The following is a 22,126-nucleotide window of genomic DNA, read 5'->3' as shown; positions in this document are numbered from 1 at the left end:
GTCTATCTAGTCTGCCCTTATTATTTATCTTAGGATAGATATATGTTTATCCCAGGAAGGTTTACATTCAGTTATTGTAGATTTACCTACCACATCTGCTTGAAGTGTGTTCCTTTTTCAGTAAAGTAATGTTTTCTCATGTAGCTTCTGATCTTTCCCCCAACTAACCTCTAACTAAACCCTTGTTCTTGTGTTCTGTTTTTTTTTTATTAAAAACACATCCCTTTTGAATCTCACATAGTCCTTTAAAATATTTAAAGGTTTCGATAATGTCAAATCTTTAAAGAGACTCTGTACCTACAATCCTGATAGCTGCTTTTAATCCAAGATCTGTCCTGGGGTGTGTTCAGCAGGTGATGCAGTTATTGTCCTAAAAAAACAACTTTTAAACTTGCAGAGCTGTGTCAAATTGGTGTGGCCTAGAGTATCTGTGCCCTAGGCCTGCACCACCTCTCTGTCTCTCTTCTCCGCCCTCTTCACTATTAGGAATGTCCCATCACTTGTCTGAACACTGCACCTGTGCTGGATCATCCAGACACATGTACAGTGTTCAATCAAGTGATGAATAGGAGAAATCCTGCCTGGGGCATTCCTAATGATGAGTCGGGTGGGGAGGAGGAACAAAGAGGCGGTGCAGGCCTAGGGAACAGACACTCTTTGCCACGCCAATTTGACACAGGGATGCCAGTTTAAAAGTTGTTTTTTAGGACAATAACTGCATCATCTGCCGAATGGACCCCAGGACAGATCTTGGATGAAAAGCAGCGGAAAAGCTTTGGATGACGGTACAAGCGGTTTGGGGGGAGGTGCAGATTGTGGCTACAGAGTCGCTTTAAGTCAAGTATTTCTTGGCATGTTTCATGCCTGACATACTCCACCATTTTTGTAGCCCGTCTTTAAACCCTTTCTATTTTATCAATATCTTTTGTAGGTGAGGTCTTCAGAACTGGACACAGTATTCCAGATGTAATCTCACTAGAGCACACTAGAGCGTTGGATTACAATGTCAGATAGGGACTTGCTTACATCAGCTGTCTTGAAAGGGAGGGGGGCAGTAGAAGGAGACGGAAAGGGTAAGGGTCTTCCGGCTTGTTTAGACTATGACTGATAAAAACTTTTGATAGGTCCCTCTGAGATATCAAAAGTGTTTTTAAGTGGCAGATACTCTTTCAAGTATACTTGTCAGAAAGTCCACTGACCCAATTGGCAGTGAATTTCTTTCTGGGACTAGAGTATCCATGGATATGAGTACACTGTGACAGTAATGTGTGTGACACCCATTCTGATCCATTGGGAGTTGCGCATGTTCGTATCCAAGGATACTCCAACTTCCATCCAGCGGACTTGGTGACAGGTGTGCTTTAAGAAACAAGATGTCTTACCTTGAACTGTGCAGCAGTGCCCTGAGTGTCCTGTGGTTCAACACAGCTTCCTCTACATGTCCGCACTGCCATGAAGAATAGTATTGCCAGGCCAAGGGCAGAATTTCTCATCTTACCAAGGAGAAGGGTCTTCTTGTGTCACGATTTAGGAACAGTAACTGAGAATTTAAATGTAGATAAATCAATGATTTTTTTAAAAGGAAGACTACAAATGCAACAACAGATCACTGTACTGCTATATTGGCTCATAGAATACCCCACGGTGCTGTACATTATGCATACATAACTATGCATGAGTAGGCAGTGCAGAAGAAGCTGGATGCACTGAGGGCTGGGGGACGACGACAGTTACTGTACTAGCAGGTACAAAGTTCAAACCTTCTGTTAGTTTTCCAGGACCTCAGAAATTGTTTGGTGAATTTTGTAGAGATGTCAAGACCTGGCAGTAGAGCCAATTCTGATCTTCATTGAGCAGGGGTGTAGTTATTGGGGGGACCAGGTGGGGTGTGGTTGCACCAAGTCACTCCGCCTTTGTGACAAGTTCCAGTCCCAATGATCACACATGGCACTTGTTTATAGAGCCTTCATATGTCTCAATCAATTAAAGGCTGGGCCTCACAAACAATTGCTGGATTGTACTTGCAGCCCTTTAATTTTTAACAGTCATGTTTGTTGGCTGAACATTAACTGTTTACACAGGGTGATTTGCATTTGATAAAGATGATTTTAATGGCGGCACAAAAAAGTTAATCATCTAATAAACAAGTGTTTTCTTGTTTGTCGATCACTGGCCCTTTTACAGGGGTCAATTACCAGGAACTAGTGTTCCCACAAACGCTCATTCAGCTAACAATCAGCCCGTGTAAAAGCACCTTTAATTGTTGCTATGACTTTGGCTTCAGAACGCATAGATAAAAGCAATAGAATTAACTAAACTTGGAATCTATAGATATCTTATAAACTACATTGCTTTCTTCTTCTCTTATTACATATTTAACAACACTGGCTGCTTGAACAGCGCTGACAAACCTTTACACAAACTGTACAAATATGAGATCTACATATAAATGACTGCAATCTAATTCCTTCCTACTACTCCATACAAGCCGCATTCACCATTGCTTTGATGGGAATCCCTTAGCTGCCAACACTGTCCTTTCATCTGAAGTCAAAAGCCGCTAGGGGCCCCAGGGTTCTATCCCAGAAATTTCCATTAGGTCTGGTAAAATATTGTTATAGTCCAGTCTCTCAAAGAGGTACATTTATTTAATCACGCTAAAGTTACCCATGTAGGTTACTTCATAATTCATTAAAGAGAGTTGGGACCTGTGACTGTGTCTGGACTCTGTAGAATGCTTCATAGAACTACTCCAGTAGGCTCTATGAATTACATATGTAGGTTTCTTTACTGATCATAACTGATGAAACTAATTTATTTTAGTACAAAATAACATGTTGATTTACTTAAAGCGACTCTGTACCCACAATCTGACCCCCCCAAACCACTTGTACCTTCGGATAGCTGCTTTTATTCCAACATCTGTCCTGCGGTCTGTTCGGCAGGTGATGCAGTTATTGTCCTAAAAAAATACTTTTAAACTTGAAGCCTGTGCCCAACGGGAGTATCTGTGCCCTAACTTTGCACAACCTCTCTGTCCCTCCTCCCTACCCTCTTCATCATTAGGAATGCTCCAGGCAGATTGCCTCCTATTCCCCACCTGTGGCAGCCCGGCACATGGGCTGGATCGTTAAGGACCTGTGCAATGTTCAGACAGAAGGAAATGTTTCAGTGGCATTCCTAATGATGATGGGGGGGGGAGGGATAGAGGGGTGGTGCAAAGTTAGGGCACAGGTACTCCCGTTTGGCACAGGATTCAAGTTTAAAAGTATTTTATAAGGACAATAACTGCATCACCTGCTGAACGGACCCCAGGACAGATCTTGGATTAAAAGCAGCTATCCAAAGGTACAAGAGGTTTGGGGGGGGGGGGGGTCAAATTGTGGGTACAGAGTTGTTTTAAAGGGATGTTCCCATTAAAACTTACTTGTCCCCAATCCACAGGACAAGTAAGAGATTGCGGGGGTCTGACCTTCGTTCCCTCTCCTACCTTTTATTATTCTACTTGGAAATGTCATAGGGGTGTGGCCAGGGCACTTAGGTGCATTGAACTACCTCTATGACACTTTAGAGCAAAAATAAAAAGCATTTTTTAGGTGATTACAGCCTCATCTAATTGTTATTTGCAGCCTTTAATATTACTAAAGGTAGTGGCTCTTTATGCCCATGTTACTACCCAATTATTTTACATTTCTAAGTTCTGCACTAGTTCTATATAATTTTCTGCTAAGTTATTGATTGCAGTGGGTTGCAATGTCAAAACCTGCTGCAATCTAAAGATACAGCTGGGGAGGAAGTGCAGCAGTACGCGTCTCTCCCTGGCTGACAATCAAATATGGATTTTAACTTTATTATAGTGACTGATGCACAGATTGCAGTGATTCTCAGCTGAGAGGAGTGGGACAATCAGTACACCAACAGCAGCGGGGAACTGGAACAGGTGAGTATAGATTGAAACCCCAAGTTGGACAACCTCCTTAAGGGTGCCTTTACACGTAATGGATCCCCAGCGGATTTCTTGCTGTGAATTTGCAGCAAGATCGGCTGCGGATCCCTGCCCTGTACACTCTATGGGCAGGCAAACTCGCAGCAGGATGGATATCCCACTGTGAGTATGTCAGCAGCCCACCCTGTTAACCCCCTGCCACCGGAGCCTATACATCACCTTCTCCACGCCCTAGCTTGCTTTGGTGCTCCCGGCGTCTTCATGTCCCGCCCATCAAAAGGACATTTAAGCTCCACCCAATCCATCCAGAACAGCCACAGATAGTCACAGGAAAATTCACTTTGAGGTCCATTTGCATAAATTACAGCCCTTCAGGAGTTCCCCAAATGTCCCCAGACTGTGACTGTTAAATGGCTTGATTTATCCCCTAATTCTTGCTAACATGTTTAGTATTCAAGAAAAACACTTGTTTGGGTCCAGAGACAACACTGTATATCTGCAGTTTTTATTGGTAGTCTGTAGCCATGTCTGTAGACATCTTTGTCACAGAATAGTCATGTATGTTTAATTAAAGAACCATTTGTTCTTAGTTTTCTAGTTTATGAATTTCAAGCAAGTGCTCAGAACTAAAGCTAGTCATACACCTTAGAACACTTGTCCAGCTGTCCAACTCTTTCCCAAGCTCCAAAGCACATGGACTCAGCTTGGCCAAGTGTACATATGTTTTCAAAGGGGATGCCACTGCCAGATACCTACCGTATTTTTTTTTTCTAAAGACACCTATTTCTTACCTGTACAATTTGTTCATTGTACCACCAATAACTGTTGTGGAGTGTACGAAGTACAGTACAAGAACAGCTGAATACGCTGTTTCTTTACACAGTCCACTGGAATATACCACTAATCATGGGATCATCCATAAAATACTATCCAGAACACTGTTTCAGTCTCATACAGAGAAATTACATTGTGAGCTTCCCTGGGGAAATTGATTGATATAGGTACAGTGCAGAACATGTTGCCACAATGAAAATAATAAGTTTCAATTATTATCAGATATAAACATACATGATGCTGCCGTGGTAGGGGATATCTCTTCCTATTCACATCAATGTGTATCATTTTTTTAGTACTTTCTTAGTAAGTTATAATGACCTTAAGTTTCATGTCCACAATGATATCAAATAAATACTGTAACATTTCCCACAGCGACAATTACTATGAGTTTTAATTAAAGCTAAAAAGAGACTACCTCTATTATGGAGCCCGTTCATTAGCTGTAGCATTCTTGTGGCTGTACTAATTAATAATTACTAAAAAGTAATTCAAGGGCTCTGCAGTTTTCTAGTTATTGCCATGGCATTTTACAAATTGTCACCTACTGCAGAGCTTGACATAAGGAACACGCCGTGTAACCCTCTAAGGAATATTTTTTCTCTATCATAGGCTGTGCTTACACACACAATTTCAATGAGCATTATTTATTATGTTATAGAATTGTTTATACTGTTATGATTGGAATATTTAACACACTTGAATGGACATATTTGCACTGATGAGGCAGTAATGTGGCATGGACTAGAGCCACTGATCAGCTGCATTACAGATATCACCAACCACTCCTAGTTCCATTTCTATTAGTGTCACCTATTGTATTTGTATTATACTGTTTTCACTATTGAGGCAGTAACGTATGGACCAGAGTCACCGATCAGATGCAATACAAATACTATGAACCACTCCTAGTTCTATCTGTATAAGTTTTGCCTATTGTATTTGTATAATGCTGATTTCACTATTGAGGCAGTAATGTATGGACAAGAGTCACTGATCAGATGCAATACAGATACCACTACTACCATCTCTGCTCCCAGTTCTATCTGTATTACTATAACCTGTTGTACTATAGTTGTATAATACTGTTTGCACCGATGAGGCAGTAATGTATGGACCAGAGTCACCGATCTGATGCATAACCACTAAGCAATCCTAGTTCTATCTGTATTACTATCACCTATTGTATTTGTATAATACTGTTTGCACTGACGAGGCAGTAGTGTTGTATGGACCAGTCTCACTTATCAAAAGAAAAGCTCCAAGTTCTTTCTATACTATTGTTATTCTGAAGTTGTTGTTTTTTTTTGTTTCTTTCATATTACCTTTATGTTGCTTACAATCTTCAGCATCCCTGATAGTGCTTACCTAGAGCATAGCTACATGACCAGATTATGTGTGCATTGAGTTAGTTAGGTGGTTTGTTAGTTGGTTACTTTCCCTTCAAAACATTTCTGAACAACATTTTTATATCTACATAATAGATAGTAGTTAATAGCATAGTTTAAGGTTATTGCCACCGCACGAGCCTCATGAAAAGTCTTATATTTAGCGAAACGTGCAAAAGGCACTTCCTGAGAAACTCAGTCTACAGCTACATATTACAAATTGATCCTATAATAGACAGTAAAGCTGTTACCTCCATCATTTATTGCTCATTTGTCTTTGTAAATCTGCTTTCTACAATGCATAAAAATTATTCAGCTTTATCAGAATGTACAGTATTAAATATATAAGGACAGAATCAGCGTCATATATAAGCCAATAAAGATTTTCTAACCATAAGGATACTGGATCCCCAACTCTAAAAGCATCTCTAGCTGTGTCTGTTTCCAAATAAGACTGTTCAAAGTCAAGGAATTATTACAATAAAGATCTACTGTAGTGTATACAATATACTACAGAAGGACTATCTAGTGTCCTATCTATACTGTATTATTTACACTAAACTTTCACATTGTTAGGAAACAAGTCCTACAGAACAATACAGACAATGTATAATAGCAGTAAGTTAGATAGCGGGTGCTGTACCTGTGTGCTGGAGTCACACGGATCCTCTGCTGAAGAGCTGTGAGCTGCCTTGAGGAGTCTGCACAGGATCTCTGCCTTTAAATAGAGACGGGGGTCCTCAGTGATGCGATGTTCCTGTCACTCATCCCCTCTCCCTCTCCTCAGTAGAACTCATCCCATTGCTTCTCCCATCTCTGCCTTTCCCTCTCTCGCACCCTCTCATTCTCTTACACAATATTTTTTGCTTTTCCACATTGTAGGTTATTCTTCCTTTTTTTTCCCCCCTTTTTTTCTGTTTTCTTCCACATTCAGTTATTTTGAATAACCTTACAAAGAAATTGTTACTTGTGGCATTAGGTTTTATTTAATTGTGAAACTGAAATATGTTACATGTAGAGATATAGCAGAGCTGGATGTGTCATTTAATTCTGTTGCAATGCTTGTGCATTGTGATAGCTCTGAGTAAGGATATTTCAGTAGATTTATGTAAAACCACTCACACAATATTGTCTTGTGTCAGCTGTGCTAATATTTATATATACATTATTAGTGACTTCTGACTTAATAGAGGGGGGCTTCTGTTTAGGATCCTCATGCCTTGGTCCAACCTCATCAGGTACAAAGTCTCCCACCCTGGAGGACCCCTCCCGTCCTGTAGTACACTGGCACCCTATTGATTTAAATGGGCATATGCAGTGCTTCACTTCTCTCCTGTGGTGGCGCTGCATGGAAATTCAACACTTACTGCAAGGTTTCCCACAGATTACTAAAGATCACTGAAGGTCCTAGCAGAGAGATATTGTGGTTACAATAATAATAATAATAATAATAATAATAATAATAATAATATTTCTTTATAAATTGGGCAGTGCAGGTAAGGGTTGGTGAACCAGTGCTTAAATGCATGGTGTGTGTGTGTGTTTGTGTGGGGATTGGACCTGATAAGCATACTTGAAAAGTGTTTTGACGGCACATTTGAAGCATTGGGTAGTGGACGTGTGTCTGACAGTCTTGGGTAATGCATTCCATAGAGCTGATGCAGCTCGGGTAAAATCCTGAAGATAGGTGTGAGAGGTGCAGATTAAGGAGGATATTGGGTAAAGGTCTATAGCAGAATGTAAAACACAGGTAGGGCAGTAGATAGGGATAAGGGGGGAAATGTAGGGAGGTGCAGCACTGTGGAGAACTTTATGGGTGAGCAGGAGGACTTTGTATTGTATCCTGTGTTTAATAGGTAGCCAGTGCAGTGACTGACATGGGGAGAGACATCGGTGTAACGGCTGGACAGGGAAATGAGCCTGGCTGCTGCATTAACAATAGACTGGAGAGGGGAGAGTCTAGAGGAAGGAAGGCTGATTAGAAAAGCTGCATTTACTGTACGTGTCCCGAGTTCTGTCCGTTAAACACGGACGACACACACGTTACGGACATTGACTGTAAACACTGGTTTGTTTCCCCAGACAGCATGTATGAACAACATAATGCCAGCAGCAGGGAAACTCTGAATCTCTGCGGCCCTGTAATGACAGCTCTGTCATTACAGTACGGACATGGAGAGAAAGGAGCACTGCACCTCACACCTATGGCTGACACTAATGCCTCTCGGCTACATTTAAAAACCAATGCCAGGATGTTGGTATATAATTTGATCAAACCATATTGCCTCATGTACCACCTGCAGGTCCCCTGGTTCACATGAGTCCCTACACTAACTCAACACTGTGTTGGTCAGCGACTGCCAACCCTGCAAAGCGAGCACAAACAGGGAAGGGAGGCATAGAATGGTCCCGCAACCCCACTTTCACAGGACCAAACCCCAAGGGCCCCCCCAAACCCAGCAGGCACCGCCGGCAGAGAAAGAGGCCACCAAGCAACACAAGTGTGAACATGGTCTTACTACTCACCATTGCTCCTGCAGGTAGAATGGGAAAAATAGGAGGTACTTGTCATGTGTGCATAGGTGCTTCCTGCTTATTGCGGTCACATGGGTCTTGAGTTAGTGTAGGGACTCATGTGAACCAGGGGACCTGCACGTGGTACATGAGGCAATATAGTTTGATCAAATTATATACCAACATCCTGGCATTGGTTTTTAAATGTAGCCGAGAGGCATTTGTGTCAGCCATAGGTAAGAGGTGCAGCGCTCCTTTTTCTCCATGTCCGTATTTTACTTGTCTCCCTTTTCTGAGTGCTAGCACTCCTCTGGTAAGACCCATCTCACCCCAATTAGCAGGAAGCACCTGTGTACACATGGTAAGTACCTCCAAGTTTTCCCATTGTACCTACAGGAGCAATGGTGAGTAGTAAGACCATGTTCACACTTGTGTTGCTTAGTTGCAGCTTTCTCCACTGGTGGTGTCGGCTGGGTTAGGGGGGGCCCCTGGGATTTGGACCTGTGACATTGGGGTTGAAGGGCCATTCTATGGCCTCCTTTCCCTGTTTGTGCTCGCTTTGTGGGGTTAGCGGTCTCTGACGGACACGGTGTTGAGTTAGTGTAGGTGCTCATTTGAACTAGGGGAGCTGCACGTGGTACATGAGGCAATATGGTTTGATCAAATTATATACCAACAGCCTGGCATTGGTTTTTAAATGTAGCCGAGAGGCATTAGTGTCAGCCATAGGTGTGAGGTGCTGAGCTCCTTTTTTTCCATGTTCGTATCTATCATTACAGTGCTGTGGCGATTCAAAGAGTTTCCCCACTTCCAACATGATGTTGATACATAATGCCATCCGGAGGAACAGACCAGGGTTTGCATTCAACGTCTGTGTGGTCCTTTGTTTCACAGACAGAACATGGGATGTGTGAAGGCAGCCTAAGGGATTACAATAGTCTAGACGGGAATAAATCAGAGTGACAATAAGAGTTTTAGCCGATCTTAGAATAAGGAAGGGACGGATTGTAGAGATGTTTTTTAGATGCAGGTGACAGGAACGGGAAAGGGATTGTATATGGGGAGTGAAGGACAAATCAGAGTCAAACATAACCCCAAGGCAGTGGGCTTGTTGTGTAGGGGTTATGGTTGCACCAAATACAGAGATGGAAATGTTAGTTGGAGAGGGGTTAGCAGAGGGAAGAAATACTGTACATAAAGCTCAGTTTTAGCAAGATTGAGTTTTAGGAATAGAGAGGACATAATGTGAGAGATGGCAGACAGACAGTTACTGGTGTTCTGTAGTGCAGGGCTGATATCATGGGAGGAGGTATAGAGCTGGGTATCATCAACATAGAGATGGTACTGAAAATCAAACTTGCTGATGATTTGTCCGATAGGTAAAGTGTAAAGTGAAAAAAGGAGAGGGCCCAGGACTGATCCTTGAGGCACCCCAATGGTAAGGGGGAGAGAAGATGAGGTAGAGCCAGAAAATGATACAATAAAGGAGCGGTCAGAGAGATAAGAAGAAAACCAGGAAAGAGCAGAGTCCTTGAAGCCGACAGAGCGGAGCGTGGAGAGGAGAAGCTGGTGGTCTACAGTGTCAAAAGCTGCAGAGAGATTCAGGAGAATTGGTAGAGAGTGGTCCCCTTTAGATTTGTCGGGGAGGAGATCATTGGAGACTTCAGTAAGAGCAGTTTCTGTAGAATGGAGAGGATGGAAGCCAGACTGAAGGGGGTCAAGAAGAGAGTTTTCAGCCTGCCTGTTCATTCAGTTCAGCACCAGTATGGTAACCTGTCTGTTCATACAGTACAGCACCAGTAATCTGCCTGTTCATACAGTACAGCACCAGTACAGTAATCTTCCTGTTCATACAGTACAGCACCAGTACAGTAATCTGACTGTTCATAAAGTACAGCACCAGTAATCTGCCTGTTCATAAAGTACAGCACCAGTACAGTAATCTTCCTGTTCATCCAGTACAGCACCAGTACAGTAATCTGACTGTTCATAAAGTACAGCACCAGTACAGTAATCTGACTGTTAGGAGATTGGAGACTTTAGTAAGAGCAGTTTCTGTAGAATGAAGAGGATGGAAACCAGACTGAGGGGGGTCAAGAAAAGAGTTTTAAGCCTGCCTGTTCATCCAGTACAGTAACAATACAGTAACCTGCCTGTTCATCCAGTACAGCAACAATACATTAACCTGCCTGTTCATAAAGTACAGCACCAGTAATCTGCCTGTTCATACAGTACAGCACCAGTACAGTAATCTGACTGTTCATACAGTACAGCACCAGTACAGTAATCTGACTGTTTACAAAGTACTGCTCCAGTAATCTGCCTGTTCATCCAGTACAGCACCAGTACCATAATCTGCCTGTTCATATAGTACAGCACCAGTACCATAATCTGCCTGTTCATATAGTACAGCACCAGTACCATAATCTGCCTGTTCATATAGTACAGCACCAGTACCATAATCTGCCTGTTCATATAGTACAGCACCAGTACCATAATCTGCCTGTTCATATAGTACAGCACCAGTACAGTAATCTGCCTGTTCATACAGTAACAGTACTGTAATCTGCCTGTTCATACAGTACAGCACCAGTATGGTAATGTACCTGTTCATAAATTACAGCAACAGTACCGTTCATACAATACAGTATATTGTACAAATGTCCAACAGTCAAGACTCCATACAAAAAATGAAAAGGTGAAAGATACAGCTCACCTGGATAATGAATCCTACTGGTCCCACTATGGAGTACTGCTTTTAATATACAAATAAAAGTTATGTTTTAATTGCTCACTTCCTTGAGTGCCGGCTCTACCACCTAGTATCTCAAGCTTCTTCCTGCAGTCAAGACCCCATCATGGCTACACCAGCAAGAAGAAAGAAATATAAAGCCATTTTCAAACTTAAAGTTGTAAACTTTGCCATGGAATATAATAACAGCACTGCTGCAAGACAATATAAAGTAACAGAAAAGATGGTTCGGGATTGGAAAGCACATGAAAAAGCATTACAGAGTATGCCAAGGGGTAAGTGTGCATTAAGAAGAGGCACCCTGCATTGGCCAGAATTTGAAAACTTGACAGGTGGAAGGACCCCCATGACTTCTGAACAGGCCGAACCAGGAACTGTTTTCATCTCCAGACTCCACATCACCTGGTTCCAATTGCGATAGAAGTAACAACCAAGGCCCATCCATGCCAATAATCCCAAGATGCCCATTCGGTAGCCGGCAGAGAGGAGGGAGCCATCGAGCTCCAAGGTCCAACCGCACATCCATCTCTAACAGATCTCAGATAGGCATAGACTTTTTGGTTATCAATATTTCCTCCAAAACCTTAAGCCCAGCCCAAATAGCCCTCCTGCAGAAGGGCCTGCCCCTTATACTGGTTTAAAGTTGATATGAACCTACAGCAGTTCTTCTGCAACCTTAGGTTGAAGGTATTTTTCGGGGGTCCTACGAATACCACCTTCAACAGATAACTACACAAGGACAGCGGTACCTGAGGTGTTGTTTTTGCAAAAAAAAAAAACTGCTGTATGTTTTTTCACCCTGGATAACCCCTTTAGGGCCACTGTGGATAACAATATTAGGAAGCATTTTATATAGCACTGTAAGGATTTTACCATGAGGATTTTACAGCTCAGAATTTTTTTTTTTTTAGGTAAAAATGTCTGAAACTTTTCGACTTTGAAGCATGGGGTCCAAGCTTTTATTCTGGTCATGAAAGAGACAGAATGATTGGATTGCAAAATGCCCAAACAGGGTTTCAGATTGGGCTTCTTATTGATTCAAATGAGCTCCTAGGTTGGGTCCAAGAATTTAGCATAAAAACTTTTGCATATAATTTACTAAATTGCCTGCCTGAGCCTGATTCTCCATCAATCCCTTATTAATATTACATACACTTCATTTCCCTTTACTCTCATAAACAAGTTTTGTATGCAGTTTCAGCTGGCCATTGTACTACCTATCAGCAGCCCTTCTTGGTCTATCTCTCCAATTTTGGGTAAGTTGTTAATTTTATTAGCTCCTTTTTGCAAACTATATTTTTCGATTCATCTATTCATAAAAGGGTTGTTTGTCTCCTTTGTTATTGGATTCATTTTACCTGAGCAGCCTACAGTGACAATATACCTGATTTTAGATTATTTTCCTAGCTGCTTGCCATCGGCTTTCAGCAGAGCCCTAATCTAGCAACAACACCTTAGTCCAGCGAAAAAATGTCTAATGTTTATTGAATTGGGAAATTGTGACAAGATTATAAAATAAGATCTTTTTTTTTTAACAGAAAACGGTAAACCCATCATATGCAAGGTTTTTCCTTTCATAGCAAGCATATCAAAGAAACATAAAATAGTCAATTAGCCTAATTGTAATTTTGAATATTAAAATTAGGCATTGTATAGCATGCCCAAAATGGGACATCAAAGTATAAAATTCTTTGAAATTTACACATTTCCTAGACATTCTATGCTAAAAGCTGGCAAAGTGTAAAATACCTGCCATATTCTGATGCAGTCTTTAAGTAATTGCATGGTACATACTGAAGCCCCAATCTGACCTTGGGCCCCCTGTCCCTGCCTACTTGGATCACTCACTCTCATAAGGGCAACTCCAACCATGGAGAACATCTAAACTAGGGACAAGAAGACATAAAACCTAGCCAAAGGAACATGAACAAAAAGGCTAGATCCCTATTTGTAGGTTGCAAGGTAGTGATGATAACGTACAGCAGGCAGTCAAATCTACAGATCACTAGTCAAGAGGCCAAGCATCAGTAGGATAGTTTGACAGCAGAAACCAGGGTTCAATTACCAGGCGTTTCAGTACTGGTCTTCTTCTCTTCTCATGTTTTTTTTTTTTTTTCAAGTAAAAAAATTCAGTACTTTTAATAATTTCTTCCTGTCACATTCATATATGCTTTTGCAATAGAGATAAAACAGTGGTAGGGCTGATATATATAGTATCATATATATATAAATATATATATATATATATATATATATATTGTTAGGGTCACGGCGGCGTCCCGTGCTCCGGACCGCCGCCGCACCCTCTCTCCTACATCTGCAGCAGCCGGTGTCCGCAGGCAGGGACCCGGCGCTGCTGTTGCTTCGGCCCCGGGGGGCGCCTCACCTCACCACGCTCCTGTCCGTCGCTGTGCCGGCCGGCGCACGCGTCCCCGCCTTCTAGGGCGCGCGCGCGCCGGCTGTCTCAGATTTAAAGGGGCAGTGCGCTCCTAATTGGTCTGTTTGTCAATCACTCCCCTATAAGTTCCAGCCCTGCCCCCTTCCATGTGTTGGAGCCTCTACATGCTTCCCATAGCGTTTGGCCCAGCTCCCTGTTGTTCCTGACCTTAGTCCTTGTCCCTTGTTCCTGTCTTCAGTCCTTGTCCCTAGTCCTTGCCCGCTGCCTTCCCATTGTTCCTGAGTCCTGTCCGCCACCTGCGAGCACGTCTACAGTCCTCTGCCTGCACTATCTCCTGCCTACTGCTCCTGCCACGCCTCGCCTGCCGTCGCTAGCAACCAAGCCAGGGGTAGCGACCTGGGGGTCGCCTGCCGCAGCAAGTCCATCCCGCCTTGCGGCGGGCTCTGGTGAAAACCAGCGGCCCCTTAGACTCCGCTCCTTGGTGAGGTTGGTGCCATCGCTGGTGACGGTCCAGTGGATCCACTACTCCAGGCGTTACAGTAGGCTCCAACCATGGATCCCGGCGAGGTGCCTGATATCCGCGAAGTAGCCCGAGTGGTCGCCCTACAGGCTCAACAAATCCAGCAACAGTCACAGCTGATCCAACAACTGACTGCAGCCGTACAGCAGCATACCACCGCTCAGCAGTCATCACCTTCTGAAGCCTCTGCTAAGCTACGACTGGCTCTCCCAAGTAAATATGGAGGTGACCCCAAGTTGTGCAGAGGATTCCTGACCCAATGCACCATGCATATCGAACTTCTAAGCAGTCAGTTTGCCACTGAGCGCTCTAAAGTGGCTTTCATTATCAGCCTATTGGAAGGTAGAGCTCTGGCCTGGGCCACACCACTGTGGAACCGTGATGATCCTGTGGCTGCTAATCTCCGAATTTTCCTGGCCGAGTTCCGCTCTGTCTTTGAGGAACCTGCCCGTGCGTCTTCAGCTGAGACTACTCTCCTCAACCTATCCCAAGGAACTTCCTCCGTTGGTGATTATGCCATCCAGTTCCGCACCCTGGCGGCAGAACTAGACTGGAATGAGTCCACTCTAATTGCCACCTTTAAAAAGGGCCTGTCCAGCCGAGTGAAAGATGTGCTCGCTGCCCGAGACCTGCCTACCTCTTTGAACGAACTCATCCTACTGGCTACCAGAGTCTACACCAGGTTTTCCGAGAGAGAGGAGGAGGTCCGGCAAGAACGGCGTCTGAGTCTGCCCCGTCGCCTCCCTCGGCTGGCACCGGTGTTCCAGAATCCCGTTGCTCCTATGTCCCAGTCGTCTCCAGAAGTTCCTATGCAGGTGGAACGAGCTCGCCTGACGACTGATGAGAGGACCCATCGACTGGACCTGAATCTCTGCCTCTATTGCGGTGGCGCTGATCACTATCGGCAGAGATGTCCCCAACGTCCTCAGCGTCCGGGAAACGCTCGCACCTAGGTCCGGTGGGAGAGGCCTCCCTAGGTGTGAATGCCACCTCTCCAAGGTTGACTATGCCAGTCTCCATCCAGACACCCTCAGGGCAGCTTCTCCAGACTACTGCCCTCATCGACTCTGGCGCTGCTGGCAGTTTCATTTCTGCTTCGTTGGTCCAAAGATGGCGGCTACCCGTGATCCAGCTAGCCCAACCCCGGTCTATCTCTTCGGTTAAGGGGGAGATTCTTACCGAAGCTGTGCACTGCCAGACTGCACCCCTAGTCCTCCAGGTGGGCGCCTTACATCAGGAGAGGATCTCCTTCTACGTCCTGCGTCATTCCTTTTCCAACATCCTGCTGGGTCTTCCTTGGCTGCAATTACATACCTCTAAGCTGGACTGGAGAACTGGGGAGGTTCTCAGTTGGGGCCAGGACTGTCCAAATAGGTGTCTGAGGTCTCCTCAACCCAACTGCTCTACGAGGTCACCTGCTTACACCAAGCCTCTGACTGGACTACCGGAGGATTACCAAGACTTCGTAGATGTCTTCTCGGCTAAGGAGGCGGACTCTCTACCACCTCATCGGCCCTATGATTGCCCTATAGACCTGCTTCCAGGAACTTCTCCTCCACGTGGTCGAGTATACCCTCTCTCTGTGCCCGAGACTGAAGCCATGTCCTCCTACATCCGGGAGAACTTACAGAAGGGTTTCATCCGTAAATCCACGTCTCCCGCCGGCGCTGGATTTTTCTTTGTTCAGAAGAAGGACGGTTCCCTCCGCCCATGCATAGACTACCGGGGCTTGAATAAGGTGACTGTTAAGAACCGCTATCCTCTTCCGCTAATTCCCGAACTATTCGACCGTCTTCGTGGAGCTAGGATCTTCTCCAAGCTGGATCTCAGGGGAACGTATAACTTGATCCGTATTCGTGAAGGAGACAAATGGAAGACCGCTTTCAACACCAGAGATGGGCACTACGAATATCTGGTCATGCCATTCGGCCTATGCAATGCCCCAGCGGTCTTCCAGGAATTCTTGAACGATATCTTCCGAGACCTCCTCTATGTCTGCGTCATTGTCTATCTGGACGACATTTTGGTCTTCTCCCCTGACCAGCAGACTCATGTGGCACAAGTGCGTCAGGTCCTACGAAGACTACGGGCCAATCATCTATACGCCAAGCTAGAGAAGTGCGTTTTCCATCAGCACAGTCTTCCGTTTCTTGGCTATATCGTCTCCGACCAGGGTCTACAAATGGATCCGGCCAAGCTCTCAGCTGTCCTCCAGTGGCCACGCCCTGTGGGACTTAGAGCTATCCAACGTTTCCTTGGATTCGCCAACTATTATCGGCAATTCATCCCTCACTTCTCTACCCTGGTCGCACCCATAGTGGCTCTCACTAAGAAGGCGGATCCCAGACGTTGGCCTCCAGAGGCCGAACAAGCCTTCAATAGCCTTAAGTCTGCCTTTGCCTCTGCTCCTGCCCTAGTCCGCCCGGATGTCTCCAGGCTGTTTTCTCTTGAAGTCGATGCATCTTCTGTGGGCGCAGGAGCCGTCCTCTCGCAAAGGGACACATCAGGCAAGACCAGAACCTGCGGGTTCTTTTCTAAGACTTTCTCCCCGGCCGAGAGGAACTATACGATTGGGGACCGTGAACTCCTGGCTATTAAGTTGGCACTGGAGGAGTGGCATCATCTACTAGAGGGGGCTAAACATCCCGTTAACATCTACACGGACCACAAGAACCTCCTCTACCTCCAATCGGCCCAACGCCTCAATCCCCGGCAGGCCAGGTGGTCCCTCTTCTTCTCTCGGTTCAACTTTACCATTCATTTCCATCCAGCCGAGAAGAATATAAAGGCCGATGCATTATCCCGAGCATCCGATGTCATAGGGCAAGAGGAATCTCCTCGTCACATAATACCTCCCGACCGCCTAGTACCAGTTGCCACTTCTGCTCTGCAGAGACTGCCTCCCGGTAAGACTTATGTGCGCCCCGCACTCCGCAAACGCATCTTGAAGTGGGGGCATTCCTCTTTGGTGGCCGGGCATCCAGGAGCTCAAAAGACCGGGCAATTGATCTCCCGTCACTACTGGTGGCCCAATCTCCTCCAGGATGTCAAGGACTTTGTGGCTTCCTGTGCAGTCTGTGCCAGGAATAAGTCTCCCCGTCAAAGACCTGCCGGCCTACTTTTGCCCTTGCCAGTCCCAGACCATCCCTGGCACCACATTGGGATGGATTTCATCACAGACCTACCTCCATCTGCGGGCAATACAGTTATTTGGGTGGTGACGGACCACTTCTCTAAAATGGCTCACTTCGTGGCCCTTCCTGGTCTACCCTCTGCTCCTCGTCTGGCTCAGTTGTTCTTCCGACACATCTTCCGCCTGCATGGAGTTCCTCTTCACATTGTGTCCGACGAGGCTCTCAATTTGTCTCAAAGTTTTGGCGTGCCCTCTGCTCGCAACTCCAAGTGAAGCTGGACTTCTCATCGGCCTATCATCCTCAGACCAACGGGCAAGTGGAGAGAGTCAATCAGATTCTGGGTAACTACCTACATCATTTTGTTTCCAGCCGCCAAGACAACTGGTCCGATCTACTTCCATGGGCGGAGTTCTCATATAACCATCTGGACTCGACTTCCACAGGCAAGTCTCCTTTCTATGTGGTCTACGGGCATCACCCTCATCCTCCTCTGCCTCTCTCTCCATCCTCTGAGGTTCCAGCCGTGGAGGAGTTGTTATCTGAGCTGCAGTCGATCTGGGAACAAACTCGACAGTCCTTATTTAAAGCCTCTGAACGCATGAAGGACCAGGCTGATAAGAAGAGGAGACCTGCCACAAATTTTCTCCCAGGTGACAAAGTCTGGCTCTCGGCCAAATATGTTCGACTCAAGATTCCCAGCTACAAGTGGGACCTCGATTCCTTGGTCCTTTCTCAGTGCTAAAACGCATCAACCCTGTTACCTACAAACTCCGCCTACCCCCTACTATGCGGATTCCGAACGCCTTCCATGTCTCCCTCTTGAAGCCAGTGGTCCTCAACCGGTTCTCCAATAAAGCTTCTTCCTCCACTCCACAAGCTGTTTCTGACGACGTATACATTGTTGAAGACATCTTAGCGATGAAGACTGTCAGAGGAAGACGTTTCTTCCTAGTGGACTGGAGAGGTTTTGGTCCTGAGGAGAGATCCTGGGAACCCGAGTCTAATATCCTGGATCGGGATCTCATCAAGGAATTCCTGCAGACCAGAAAGAGGGGGAGGCCAAAGGGGGGGGGTACTGTTAGGGTCACGCCGCCGCACCCTCTCTCCTACATCTGCAGCAGCCGGTGTCCGCAGGCAGGGACCCGGCGCTGCTGTTGCTTCGGCCCCGGTGGGCGCCTCACCTCACCACGCTCCTGTCCGTCGCTGTGCCGGCCGGCGCGCGCGTCCCCGCCTTCTATGGCGCGCGCGCGCCGGCTGTCTCAGATTTAAAGGGGCAGTGCGCTCCTAATTGGTCTGTTTGTCAATCACTCCCCTATTAGTTCCAGCCCTGCCCCCTTCCAGGTGTTGGAGCCTCTACATGCTTCCCATAGCGTTTGGCCCAGCTCCCTGTTGTTCCTGACCTTAGTCCTTGTCCCTTGTTCCTGTCTTCAGTCCTTGTCCCTAGTCCTTGCCCGCTGCCTTCCCATTGTTCCTGAGTCCTGTCCGCCACCTGCGAGCACGTCTACAGTCCTCTGCCTGCACTATCTCCTGCCTACTGCTCCTGCCACGCCTCGCCTGCCGTCGCTAGCAACCAAGCCAGGGGTAGCGACCTGGGGGTCGCCTGCCGCAGCAAGTCCATCCCGCCTTGCGGCGGGCTCTGGTGAAAACCAGCGGCCCCTTAGACTCCGCTCCTTGGTGAGGTTGGTGCCATCGCTGGTGACGGTCCAGTGGATCCACTACTCCAGGCGTTACATATATATAGTAAATGTATAGCAATTAGAGATGAGCGAACCGGGTTCGAGTCGATCCGAACCCGAACGTTCGGTATTTGATTAGTGGTGGCTGCTGAACTTGGATAAAGCTCTAAGGTTGTCTGGAAAACATGGATAAAGCCAATGACTATATCCATGATTTCCACATAGCCTTAGGGCTTTATCCAACTTCAGCAGCCACCGCTAATCAAATGCCGAAAGTTCGGGTTCGGATCGACTCGAGCATGCTCGAGGTTCGCTCATCTCTAATAGCAATACAATGTCAGAGCAGTGCTTTTAGAGTAGAGTGGTGGCCAGCAACCTAGACAAGAAGCTGTCAATAATTGGAGGAAAAGAGCAACATATCAGAAGAAAAAGGCAAATTTTCCGAGATGCATATATTTGCAAAAGTACTTAAAGGAGTATTCCGCTCAAACATAACTTTTCATGTGTTGCTGCCAGTGGTGAGATTAACTCTCCATCTCCCCCTCCTCCCCCCTCCCTTTTGAGAAGGCTGCTGTAAACAAATTCCTGACTGGCTTTATCTGCAACTTTATAGCTTCTTTTTTAATGCTGGGAGGGTTAATCTGAGGTCAAATTGCTGATGAACTCAGATAGGGACTTAACATCAGGGAAGAAAGGAGGGAGGGGGAGGAGGTGGGAGACAAAGAGAAAAGCTCACACACTATTTTTTGTATCTTCAGCAGCTCAGAACTACGAGAAGGAGACTTAGTAGCTAAGTATCGTATATAGCAGTGCTTCTCAATTCCAGTCCTCAGGCCTCACCAACAGGTCATGTTTTGAGGATATCCCATACAAAGAACCCCTGTGATAATACCCGATGGACTGAGTATAATTATATCACCTGTGAAATACTAAGGAAATCCTCAAAACATGACCTGTTGGTGATGCCTGAGGACTAGAGATGAGCGAACTTTTCAAAAGTTCGGTCCGACCGGACTTTCGGATTTTTTCGGAAAGTTCGGTCCAAACGAATTTTGGATTTCTTCGGATTTCATAGTTTAATGCATCTATATGATACGGGGGTAGAGTATTTGGTTGAATTTAGGGCTCTACATGTCAGTAACATCATTATCTTTTCGATATCTCAAAGTCAAATTTTTTTTTTATTTTAGACTTCAATATTCACCATTACAGGGTCTATGCAGGAAATTCACCATCACAGGGTCTATGCAGGAAACTCACCATTACAGGGTCTATGCAGGAAAAAGGTCACAAATGCAGTGAAGGAGCAGCAGTAGTCATTGGAGGCCAGAGGAGGTCCAGCAATAGTCATTTAAGGCTAGTACAGGAGCAGCAGTAGTCAACATGGAGGCCAGGCAGGAGCAGCAGTAGCCAACATGGAGGCCAGGCAGGATCATCAGTAGCCAACTTGGAGGCCAGGCAGGAGCAGCAGTAGCCAACATGGAGGGCAGGCAGGATCAGCATTAGCCAACATGGAGGCCAGGCAGGAGCAGCAGTAGCCAACATGGAGGCCAGGCAGGGTCAGCAGTAGCCAACATGGAGGCCAGGCAGGAGCAACAGTAGTCAACAATTGGGTATATAGCACTTTTTTTTAAGATATAATGCTATACACCTGAACCAGGTATTTTAGTCTCTCAGGATAAGACTGATGTGATATACACAATTTCAATCAGAAGGGTCCAAGTATAGAAATTGGGTATATAGCACTTTTTTTTAAAGATACAATGCTATACACCTGAACCAGGTATGTTTGTCTCTCAGGATAAGATGGATGTGATATACACACTTTCAATCAGAAGGGTCTAAGTATGGAAATTGGGTATATATATATATATATATATATATATTATTACAATGCTATACACCTGAACCAGGTATTTTAGTCTCTCAGGATAAGAGGGATGTGATATTTAAACTTTCATTTAGAAGGGTCCAAGTATAGAAATTGTCTATACACCTGAACCAGGTATTTTAGTCTCTCAGGATAAGATGGCAGTGATATACACACTTTCAATCAGAAGGGTCCAAGTAAAGAAATTGGGTATATAGCACTTTTTATAAGATACAATGCTATACACCTGAACCAGGTATTTTTGTCTCTCAGGATAAGACTGATGTGATATACACACTATCAGAAGTATAGGACTTGTATATCTGTACTGCACGTTTTGGTTCCGTGCACCCTTTTCTGTCCAATGCCTAATCTGTCTATCTTCTGCCCTCTCTATATTTCTCTCTCAATCACTGGATGTTTCTCCTCTCCGCTTTCCTAATCTTTCCTTCCCTTTGCCACAATATCTTTTCAGTTGTCTGTAGTACACAACAGCAGCTTGCTTCCTCTCTCTCTCTCTCCCTCTACACACTGCGTGGTGCGGTCATGTGACCGCTCCTTTTAAAGCAATACCGACGTCACACAGGGGGTGGGCTAGTACAAGATCCCTGCTGATTGGATTTGTTCCGGGCATCATGGGAAAGCACTTTTCCCGCCTGGAACACTTCCTGCTTTCTAGAATGGCGGCTGCTATTTTAGTAATTAAGAAAAAAAAATCGGAGCGGATTACCAAAAATCCATACCGGTCGAACCGGTTCGCTCATCTCTACTGAGGACTGGAATTGAGAAGCACTGCTATATAGTATTGTATAAGTATGGAAGGAATTGTTAGTTTCACCACCAGCAGCAACATATAAAAAGTTATATAAAATAAGACATGGACAGAAAGGAGCCGCTGCACATCACACCTATGGCTGACAATAATGCCTCTCGGCTACATTTAAAAACCAACGCCAGGATGTTGATATATAATTTGATCAAACCATGTTGCCCCATGTACCACGTGCTGGTCTCCTGGTTTACATGGGTCCCTACACTAACTCCACACTGTGTCCGTCAGCGACCGCTAAAACCGCAAAGTGTGCACAAACAGG

At 45.3% G+C, this 22,126-nt stretch overlaps 1 protein-coding gene across 1 annotated transcript in view; it reads right to left on the bottom strand.

The window, feature by feature from the left end:
- TAC3 (tachykinin precursor 3) overlaps positions 1-1,493 on the bottom strand; it is a 33,251-nt gene extending 31,758 nt beyond the window's left edge. Inside the window, exon 1 of the mRNA XM_069972279.1 lies at positions 1,383-1,493. Coding sequence (XP_069828380.1) covers positions 1,383-1,493 — 111 coding nt within the window. The remainder of the gene's footprint in view (positions 1-1,382) is intronic.
- Between the last annotated feature and the right edge of the window lie 20,633 nt (positions 1,494-22,126).

Source organism: Dendropsophus ebraccatus, chromosome 5, assembly GCF_027789765.1.
Source record: "Dendropsophus ebraccatus isolate aDenEbr1 chromosome 5, aDenEbr1.pat, whole genome shotgun sequence".
NCBI classification, from domain to species: Eukaryota; Metazoa; Chordata; class Amphibia; order Anura; family Hylidae; genus Dendropsophus; species Dendropsophus ebraccatus.
Note: the sequence above shows the minus strand (reverse complement) of the source record. Positions and strands in the feature narration are given on the sequence as shown.